We start from the raw sequence: 11,474 nt of genomic DNA, 5'->3' as shown, positions 1-11,474 counted from the left end.
ACACAAAAGTCTGCAGTCACATTATGTGACTAGAGGCTTCTAAATCGTGACAGTGTGTGGTGCGCACGCTATCAGGATTCCCCGGTGTTCCCGATGTGAGCGGCCAGTTTGCATATCTGCTATCACATGCCAACTAGATGTTTCCGGCTTCTCTCAATGCACTTGTATTGAGAGCACGTCTAGTCGGCATGTGACCGCAAATATGCAGAACGTCTACATGCATTCACATGGCTGCTCGTTCGGAAATTGACAGGTGGCAGTGACTGCAGACTTTTGTGACACGCTCTTTAAATTTGTTTAAGATTGGTGGTGGTCCAGGACCTGAGACCCTCATTGATCACACTTTTACCTCCAAGAGCTGTGCTCTTCTGAGCAGTTATTTGGAGCGATTGGTGGGAACTTCAGGATCCAGGACCCCTGGCGATCTGCAAAGAATTTTAAGGGCCTAAAAAGTGTACCAATCAAGTTTTAAGGCTATGTTCACACGTTCAGTATTGGTCAGTATTTTCCATCAGTATTTGTAAGTATTGTATATATAACTGATGCCACTTTGCTGGTAAAAACTGATGAATATCTGATGAAAAACACTGGGCCACTTTTGTGGCGTACGTGAAAAATCACTTATGTCTGAATGAGGCCGAAGTTTTTTAGTTTTATTGTTTAGTACAATTCTATTTAGTGTAGGCAATCCTCTGTGAGCAAAACATACCGGGATCCTGAGTTTGTTTTCATCATTGAAATCGATGCTTCTTTGATATTGCCGTAATTATATTTATTTTTTTCCACACAACGAACGCCGTAAAAACAACACCAATCCACCTCAAAATAGCAAAATTGCTACTTTTTTTTTTTTTGGCGTTTCATCACACTTGGATTTTTGTTGCTGTTTTTCAATACATTGTATGGTAAAAAGAATGGTGCCATTCAAAACTACATCATGTCCCCCAAAAAACAAGCCTATGTCAATTGAAAAATAAGAACAGTTATGGCTCTTGGAAGAAGGCAAGGAAAAAATGAGAGCGCAAAACCGAAAAATTTCCGAGCCCTTTAAAGGGGTTAAGATCAGATTCCTTTATTTCCTTCATATTTGTCTGCAGATTCCAGGCTGTAAATGACATGTTCATCATATAGATGTTGTGGTTACGTATACACTGTGTTCTTTGCTGCAGGGACTGTGGTCGGAGTGGTTATATATACTGGCCGGGAGCAGCGCAGTGTGATGAACACCTCTAATCCTCGCAGTAAGGTACAGGTTCATTGGGTAAAATGGACATCTAAGAAAGTGTTTGGGCTTCTGTATTTGCAGGCAGTAATTGTGGTTGAGCATCAGTCCAATACAACCCCTTATCAAAACAGTGGCATGTAAAAGTTTGGGCACCCCTGGTCAAAATTACTGTTATTGTGAACAGTTAAGAAAATTGAAGATGAAATGATCTCTGAAAGGCCTAAAGGTAAAGATGACACCTTTTCTTTGTATTTTAGGCAAAAAAATATATTGACATCTTTTACATTTTAAAACTTACAAAAAGGAAACTGGGCCAATGTACATGTTTGGGCACCCTGCATGGTTAGTACCTAGTAGCACCCCCTTTTGAAAGTTTCACAGCTTTTGAAGCCAGACAAGTCTTTCAATTCTTGTTTGAGAGATTTTCATCCATTGTTCTTTTGAAAAGTCTTCCAGTTCTGTGAGATTCCTGGACCATCTTGCATGCATTGCTATTTTGAGATCTAGCCTCAGGTTTGCTATGATGTTCAGATTAGTGGACTGTGAGGGTCATTGTAAAACATTCATTCATAAAACAGTCTATTGTGGATTTTGACATATGTTTAGTATCATTATCCATTTGTAGAAGCAATTCTCTTTTCATCTTCAGCTTTTCTACAGATGGTGTTATCAACAATTTGATGAAATTTCACGGAATCCATGCTTCCTTCTACTCGTGAAATATTCCCTGTGCCATTGGCTGCAACACAACCCCAAAGCATGATTGATACACCACCATGCTTAATGGTTGGCGAGATGTTCTTCTCCAGAAATTCTCTGCCCTTTTTTCTCCACACATAGCTTTGATGATTGTGGCCAAAGAGTTCCATTTTAACCTCATTAGTCCACAGGACTTGTTTCCAAAATGCATCAAGCTTGTTTAGCTTTTTTTTTTTTTTTATAACTTTTATGGTGAGGATGCTGGAGAGGGTTTTTCTGATGACTCTTCAATGAAGGCCATATTTGTGCGGGTGTGTCTGAACAGTAGAATAATGTACCACAACTCCAGTGTCTGCTAAATCTTTTTGACAGTATTTTGCACTCAAGCGGATGTTCTGATTTGCCTCTCTAGTGATCCTCCAAGAAGTTCTCACTGTGCTTGGTCTTCCAGACCTTATCTTGACCTCCATTGTTCTTGTTAAATGCCATTTCTTAATTACATTTCAAACTGAGGAAAGGGCAACTTGAAAATACTTTGCTATTTTCTTATAGCCTTCTCCAGCTTTGTGGGCCTCCATCATTTTCATTTTCAGAGTGCTAGGCAGCTAGTTAGAAGGTCCCGTGGCTGCTGTTTTTTGGCACAAGGTTAAAGGAGGCTGGGTTTTTATAAAGATGGGAAATTTGCATCTCCTGGCCTTTCCTAACAATAATAGTGAAAAAACTTTAACCTTAACAGGCTAATTAAGGTCTGAAACCTTGACCAAAGTTATCTTAACAGACAAATCTCCAAGGGTGCCTTAACTTTTGCATCAGCCCATCTTCCTTTTTCTAATTTTTAAGATGTAAAAGATGAAAAAAATAATAATAATAAAAAAAAATATATATATATTAGTCTAAAATACATAGCAATGTTTCCGCTTTAACTTTAGGCCTGTTAGAGATCATTTCATCTTCAACTTGCTTAGCTGTTCACAATAACAGTAATTTTGACCAGGGGTGCCAAAACTTTTGCATGTCACAGTACTTTCGAGAACAGAACTGCTGCTCTGTTCTCAATCTGTGTTCCCTGTTGATCTTTGGGCTACATGTCATGTGGCCACTGCAGCCAATAAGTTGCCACTGATTCCATCCGAGTGCAATAATCAATGTTATTCTGCTTGGACACAAATATTAGGGCTGCAAACAATCAGTAGCTACTGATTGACTGCAGCAGTTTCGTGACTTTGTTTATATCAGGAGACCAGCTGGGGACACAGGGCTGCTGCACTAGTCTGGTAGGGAAGTATAGAATTTTTTTTGCTTTTTCCAGCAATCTGGGGTCATTGATAAGGGAATGTCCAGTAGCAGACAACCTTTTTTTAAGGCCGTTATCCTGTACTATGTTAATTTTTTACTATGGGCCTAAGAAATAACAAGTGGGTAGTTGCTAACTATCTACCTGCTCTGCCCAGGGCAGACTGCTCCTGGCAGTGATTTAGTGACTTCTGCTGGCGTCACGTCAACAGAGCAGCTCCTTCTCTTCTGCTCAACGGGGCGTGACTGTCTACATCATGCTGATTGACAGCCAGCTCCCCACTGCGTAAATGCGATCATTCCACAGTCACACCCTGTCGACAGAGCTGCGCTGTTGACGTTGACATTGTTCACTCAGTTAAAGGGGTATTCCCATCTCCAAGATCATATTCCAATATGTAGTAGGTATGATAATAATAGCAAATGACACCAATTAGAAATGTAGTATAGTTCTTCTGATTTGCTATGTGGCTTACCCCATGTGCAGGGCATTGCAGTAGCTTATGTATCCATGGTTACGACCACAAACAACTAGTTAACTCACTATATGAGAGATGTAACCATAGATTCCTAGGCTACTCCAGTGCCCTGCACATGAGGTATGTGACATAGCTTATCAGAAGAACTATACTACATTTCTAATTGGAGGTATTTGCTAGCATTATTATTATTACACCTACTACATTCTGGGACAGGATCTTGGAGATGGAAATACACCTTTAAGGAATGAACGATCAATGGAGCATTAATGTATGACATCTGCATCACTGGACTAGTTGCTGACCATCCTGGCTTGTTTTGGGGTACATCAGCATTAGACCAGAGCTGGAAAAAAATCTACATTTCATGCAAAGGGTGAAATCTGCAGGGAAAACACACATGGACATGTCGCAAATCAATTTTGGTGCGGAATGTGCAGATATTTTTACGCTGCGTGTGGACGAAAATCTCCTCCACTTTCCTGGCACCATAAGACTATGTGCGCGCATGTTTAATATTTGCAGCAGATTTTTCTGCAACAAAAAATAAAACAGACTGTTGGCAGGAAAAATGCAGCGTCTCAACTTGGTGTGAACATGCCTGTGAGCCGTATCTATATTCTCTGCTGCAGATAGGTCTCTTTGACCTGGAAGTGAATTGCCTGACAAAGATCTTGTTCAGCGCCCTGGTGGTCGTCTCTCTGGTCATGGTGTCTCTCCAGCATTTTGCTGGCCGTTGGTATCTACAGATCATCCGCTTCCTGCTCCTCTTCTCCAACATCATTCCCATCAGGTGAGGGGTTAATTGTTCGACCATTCTTTTCCATTAGATCCTACAAGTCGCAAAATGCCAGCACATAGATCCACAGTGCAAGGTTGTGGCATTTGTGTCCTGTAGAGTCACGTCATGCTGGTTTACTATTTTTTGGGTTTTGAAAACGTGCCAGAACTTAAAAAGAATCTGTCACCAGATTTTTTTTTTCCCACTTAATCTGAGAGCAGCAAAATGTAGGGGAAGAATCCCTGATTCTAGAAGTGTCACTTAAAGAGGTATTCCCATCTCCAAGGTCCTATCCCAATGTGTAGTAGGTGTAATAATAATAATATTAGCAAATACCTCCAATTAGAAATCTAGTATAGTTTTTCTGATTCACTGTGTCTGTCCTCATGTGCAGGCATTGCAGGACCTTAGGTATCCATGGTTATAACCACTAGCAACTAGCTAACTGTCACTATCAGTGGTCATAACCATGGATACCAAGGTCCTGCGATGTCTGCACTTGAGGACAGAGACACAGCAAATCAGAAAAACTATACTAGATTTCTAATTGGAGGTATTTGCTAATATTATTATATTACACCTACTACACATTGTAATAGGATATTGAGGATATTGGAGCTGGGAATAGCCCTTTAAAGGGAATCTGTCACCCTTTTTTTGGCCTTTCACCTGCCGGCATAGACATCGGGGGCTTACCTACAGCATTCTGTAATGCTGTACATAAGCCTCCGATGTAATCTGAAAGAGAAGAAAAACACGTTATATTATACTCACAGAGGTGCGCGGTCCGGTCCGATGGGTGTTGCAGTCCGGTCCGGCACCTCCCTTCTTCATGCGATGAAGTCCTCTTCTCCCGTCCTGAAATGGCTCCGGCGCAGGCGCACTGCTCTGTCCTGTTGAGGGCAGAGCAGAGTCCTGCAGTGCGCAGGCGTCGGGAGAGGTCTGGCGACTGCGCACTGCAGAATTCTGCTCTGCCCTCAACAGGGCAGAGCAATGCGCCTGCGCCGGAGCCATTTCAGGACGGGAGAAGAGGACGTCATCGCATGAAGAAGGGAGGTGCCGGACCGGACCACAACACCCATCGGACCGGACCACCCACCTCGGTGAGTATAATATAACGTGTTTTTCTTCTCTTTCAGGTTACATCGGAGGCTTATCTACAGCATTACAGAATGCTGTAGATAAGCCCCACGATGTCTATGCCGGCAGCCAATAGGGGAAAAAAAGGGTGACAGATTCCCTTTAAATGCTGCAGTTTTGATAATTTCTTACTGATAAAACAGTGATTTTATCACTAAAGGACTAGTAATCCTGCTGCCATGTTGTCCTCCATATTCATGAGCTTTATATAACCCCACCCCAACCACTGACTGGCCACTTTCTGTGTACTCTGTGCATAGGCAGAAAACTGCCAATCAGTGGTGTGGGCGAGGTTATAAAAAAAAGGTTGTACCATTTGCCTTCTACAACATCTGTGTTGCATTGTCTATTGCTGGCTGCAGAATGAGTTTACTGAGAGTCCATCAGTTGGTTCAATATGGTCTGATGGGGAGTTTGTAATTCTCTTATTTATATTTCTGAGCTCTTCTCAGTTGACTTATAACCACATCAAAATTGAATGTGCAGCTTGTAAAAGGAAAACCGAGAATCCCAATAGCAAAAATGATTTTAAGCCCAAAATACTTAATATTACATGTTGTAATTTGATGGTAAAGTGGCCTCTTTTTATGCCCATGCCTATGGTCTTTACAGTAAATTCAGAGCATGTTTTTTTATGCTGGGATTTGTAGTTCCACCACGGATGACACGTTACAAGTTAGCAAATTTATTTTGAAGGGATTAACTCAAACTGACCTATCCTTCTCTGAACAGCAATTTTACCCAACCCTGAATATGAGGAGGAGTTTAGGCAAAATAGATTTGAAAATTAAGTAGTATAAGATGAACACACTGGCGCAAATCCACTTGGACAGAGAAGGAAGGTCCGAAATTCCCAGATGCAGCTGGTGGATAGCAGGCTCTGTGCTATTACCTGTTTAACCCCTTCCTGACATCAGACGTACTATCCCGTCCATGGGACCCGGGCCCCTATGCCCATGGACGGGATAGTACGTCTAGCGCGATCAGCGGCGCCCACGTGGTGAGCGCCGCTGATCGCGGCCGGGTGTCAGCTGATTATCACAGCTGACACCCGGCACTATGTGTCAGGGGCGGTCACAGACCGCCCCCGACACGTTAACCCCTTGCACACCGCAATCAAACATGATCGCGGTGTACCCGGAGTTAAAGGGAAGCATCGGCAGGGAGGGGGCTCCCTCCGTGCTTCCCTGAGCCCCCCACGGCAGCGCAATGTGCAGCGCTGCTGCGGGGTGCTCCTTTCCTCCAGGCCCCCGGATCCAAGATGGCGACGGGGGCCTTCGGGGGCCTGGAGGAAGCTGGCTTTCTCAGTGCCTGCAAAGCGCAGGCATGAGGAAGCCTTGTGCACTGCCTGTGACAGATTGCTGATCTGTCACAGTGATCTGTGATGTGACAGATCAGCGATCTGTCACAGGACAGTGATGTCCCACCTGGGACTATGTAATAAAGTAAAAAAAAAATAAAAAAAAAGTGTAAAAATAATTTAAAAAAAATCGCCGAATAAATTAGTGAAAAAAAAAAAAATATTCCCCAATAAATTCATTTTTTGAAAATAAAAAAAACCCAAAACAATAAAAGTACACATATTGGGTATCGCCGCGTCCGTAACGACCCGCCCTATAAAACTGTCCCATTAGTTAACCCCTTTAGCGAACCCCTTAAAAAATAAAAAACGAAGCAAAAAATGATTTATTATCATACCGCCAAACAAAAAGTGCAATAACGCGCGATCAAAAAGACGCATATAAATATCCATGGTACCGCTGAAAACGTCATCTTGTCCCGCAAAAAACGAGCCACCAAACAGCATCATCAGCGAAAAAATAAAAAAGTTATAGCTCGCAGAATAAAGCGATGCAAAAATAATTATTTTTTATATAAAATAGTTTTCATTGCATAAAACCGACAAAACATAAAAAAAGACCTAAATGAGGTATCGCTGTAACCGTACTGACCCGAAGAATAAAACCGCTTTATCAATTTTACCGCACGCAGAACGGTGTAAACGCACCCCCCAAAATAAATTCATGAAACGCTGGTTTTTGTTCATTCAGCGTCCCAAAAATCAGAATAAAAAGCGATCAAAAAATGTCACGTGCCCGAAAATGGTACCAATAAAAACGTCAACTCGTCCCGCAAAAAATAAGACCTCACATGACTCGGTGGGTGAAAATACGGAAAAATTATAGCTCTCAATATGTGGTGATGCAAAAACTATTTTTACAATAAAAAGCGTCTTTTAGCGTGCGACAGCTGCCAAAAATAAAAACCGCCATAAATAGTAAATCAAACCCCCCGTTATCACCCCCTTAGTTAGGGAAAAATAATAAAATTAAGAAAATGTATTTATTTCCATTTTTCCATTAGGGTTAGGGCTAGGGCTAGGGTTAGGGCTTGGGTTAGGGCTGAGATTAGGGTTAGGGGTGTGTTGGGGTTCGGGTTGGAGTTAGAATTGGGGGTTTCCACTGTTTGGGCACATCAGGGGCTCTCCAAATGCAACATTGCATCTGATCTCAATTCCAGCCCATTCTGAGTTGAAAAAGTCATATGGTGCTCCTTCCCTTCCAAACTCTGCCATGCGCCCAAACAGTGTTTTACCCCCACATGTAGGGTGTCAGCCTACTCAGGACAAATTGCAAAACAATTTTTGGGGTCCAATTTCTCCTGTTACCCTTAGGAAAATAAAAAATTGGGGGCAAAAATATCATTTTTGTGGAAAAAATTTTTTTATTTTCACGTCCGAGCGTTATAAACTTCTGTGAAGCACTTGGGGGTTCAAAGTGCTCACCACACATCTAGATAAGTTCCGTGGGGGGGTCTAGTGTCCAAAATGGGGTCACCTGTTGGGAGTTTCAATAGTTTAGGTACATCAGGGGCTCTCCAAACGCACATGACACCCGCAGACCATTCCATCAAAGTCTGCATTCCAAAATGGCACTGCTTCCCTTCCGAGCCCCGACGTGTGTCCATACAGTAGTTTTCTCCCACATATGGGGTGTCAGCTTAATCAGGACAAATTGGACAACAACTTTTGGGGTTCAATTTCTCCTGTTACCCTTGGGAAAATAAAAAAATTGGGGAATAATTGATCATGTTTGTGGAAAAAATACGATTTTTTTATTTTCATGCCCTGGCATTATAAACTTCTGTGAAGCCCTTGGGGGTTCAAAGTGCTCACCTCACATCTAGATAAGTTCCTTAGGGGGTCTAGTTTTCAAAATGGGGTCATTTGTGGGGCGTTTCCACTGTTTAGGTACATTAGGGGCTCTCCAAAGGCAACATGACACCCGCAGACCATTCCATCAATGTCTGCATTCCAAAACGTCACTACTTCCCTTCCGATCCCCGACGTGTTCCCATACAGTAGTTTTCTCCCACATATGGGGTATCAGAATACTCAGGACAAATTGGACAACAACTTTTGGGGTCCAATTTCTCCTTTTACCCTTGGGAAAATAAAAAAAATGGTGACTAAAAGATCATGTTTGTGGAAAAAATACGAATTTTTTATTTTCACGCCCGGGCGTTATAAACTTCTGTGAAGCACTGGGGGGTTCAAAGTGCTCACCACACATCTAGATAAGTTCATTGGGGGGTCTAGTTTCCAAAATGGTGTCATTTGTGGGGGGTTTCCACTGTTTAGGTACATCAGGGGTTTTCCAATCGCGACATGGTGTCCGATCTCAATTCCAGCCAAAAATGTCAAATGGCGCTGCTTCCCTCCCGAGCTCTGCCATGCGCCCAAATAGTGGTTTACCCCCACATGTGGGGTATCAGCGTACTCAGGACAAATTGCACAATAACTTTTAGGGTGCTGTTACCCTTGGAAAAATAAGAATTGAGGGTGAAAAGATCATTTTTGTGGAAAAAATATGATTTTTTAATTGTACGGCTTTATGTTATAAACTTCTGTGAAGCCCTGGGGGGTTCAAAGTTCTCACCACACATCTAGATAAGTTCCTTAGGGGGTCTAGTTTCCAAAATGGTGTCATTTGTGGGGGGTTTCCACTGTTTTGGTACATCAGGGGTTTTCCAATCGCGACATGATGTCCGATTTCAATTCCAGCCAAAAACGTCAAATGGCGCTGCTTCCCTTCCGAGCTCTGCCATGCGCCCAAATAGTGGTTTACCCCCACATGTGGGGTATCAGCATACTCAGGACAAATTGCACAATAACTTTTAGGGTCCTGTTACCCTTGGGAAAATAAAAATTGGGGTGAAAAGATCATTTTTGTGGAAAAAATATGATTTTTTAATTGTACCGCTGTACGTTATAAACTTCTGTAAAGCCCCTGTGGGTTCAAAGTTCTCACCACTATCTAGATAAGTTCCTTGGGGGGTCTAGTTTCCAAAATGGGGTCACTTGTAGGGGGTTTCCACTGTTTAGGTACATCAGGGACTCTCCAAACGTGACATGGCGTCCGATCTGAATTCCAGCCAATTTTGCATTGAAAAAGTCAAACGGCGCTCCTTCCATTCTGAGCTCTGCCATGCGCCGAAACAGTGGTTCCCCCCACAAATCAGGTATCAGCGTACTCAGGACAAATTGCACAATAACCTTTGCAGTCCAATTTCTCCTGTTACCCTTGGTAAAATAAAAAAAATTGAACCTGAAGTATTTTTTTTGTGAAATAAATTTAATGTTCATTTTTTTTTAAATATTCAAAAAAATTCCTGTGACGCACCTAAAGGGTTAATAAACTTCTTGAATGTGGTTTTGAGCACCTTAAGGGGTGCAGTTTTTAGAATGGTGTCACTTTTGGGTATTTTCTATCATATAGACCCCTCAAAGTGGCTTCAAATGTGATGTGGTCCTAAAAATAAAATGGTGTTGTAAAAATGAGAAATCGCTGGTCAACTTTTAACCCTTATAACTTCCTAACAAAAAAAAATTTTGGTTCCAAAATTGTGCTGATGTAAAGTAAACATGTGGGAAATGTTAGTTATCAAGTTTTTTGTGTGCCCGTATCTCTGTGATTTAAGGGCATAAAAATTCAAAGTTGGAAAATTGCGAAATTTTCAAAATTTTTGACAAATTTCCATTTTTTTCACAAATAAACGCAAGTTATTTGAATGAAATTTTACCACTAACATGAAGTACAGTATGTCACGAGAAAACAGTGTCAGAATCACCGGGATCCATAGAAGCGTTCCAGAGTTATGACCTCATAAAGGTACAGTGGTCAGAATTGTAAAAATTGGCCCGGTCATGAACGTGCAAACCACCCTTGGGGGTGAAGGGGTTAAAAAAGCTGGAGCTAATGAGAAAAGAAATACACCGCGCTATGCTGGGAAATAAAGAATAAATAACTGAGTACTCACTTGTTAGTATATAAAAAATTGTGTGATAGTGGATATATAGCAGTATCCTGAGATTATTCACCTTGTTACGGACGTGAAATGCCCCTCATTTGGATGCCAAAACTGCTAAATAAATAGTATAGGGTTAAAATAGAAATGAACCTATTGTTATATTTCAAAAGTGAAACAAATTAAACCAGGCTCTATACACTCACTTGAATATGTCAGCAAGATAAAATGCGCGCTGTAGATGAAGCCATTGCTAGGCACTAAAATTGAAATGTCGCAGCCTGTTTCTAATAAAAAGCAATAAAATGATTGAAAAAATGAAACACCAGAATAGGGGAATGAAATAACTAATGGGAATGACCACTAAATGCTGACCTTACAACATGCCAAATTCAACAGGTAGGGTCAGAATGATTATCCTGTGCAGAACAGATAATGATGCAGGTGCTGCAAAATGAATGAGTATTGGTGACCGCTTGTGCCTGCTGGTGAAACGGGGTGCTTGAGTCTGGTGCACTTACTTGCAGGGCCAGTGCTCCGTGAGGCAGGC

At 41.8% G+C, this 11,474-nt stretch overlaps 1 protein-coding gene across 1 annotated transcript in view; it reads left to right on the top strand.

Moving 5' to 3' along the window:
• The window catches only part of ATP9A (ATPase phospholipid transporting 9A (putative)), a 148,288-nt gene that overhangs the window by 55,081 nt on the left and 81,733 nt on the right, over positions 1–11,474 (top strand). Inside the window, exons 10-11 of the mRNA XM_073580616.1 lie at positions 1,170–1,246; positions 4,329–4,489. Of these exons, the coding sequence (XP_073436717.1) occupies positions 1,170–1,246; positions 4,329–4,489 (238 nt within the window). The remainder of the gene's footprint in view (positions 1–1,169; positions 1,247–4,328; positions 4,490–11,474) is intronic.

This window comes from Dendrobates tinctorius, unplaced genomic scaffold (assembly GCF_039654945.1).
Source record: "Dendrobates tinctorius isolate UK_male_01 unplaced genomic scaffold, ASM3965494v1 ptg000065l, whole genome shotgun sequence".
In the NCBI taxonomy this organism is placed as follows: domain Eukaryota; kingdom Metazoa; phylum Chordata; class Amphibia; order Anura; family Dendrobatidae; genus Dendrobates; species Dendrobates tinctorius.
The sequence above is the reverse complement of the archived record's forward strand: the minus strand, read 5'-3'. Positions and strand labels throughout refer to the sequence as shown.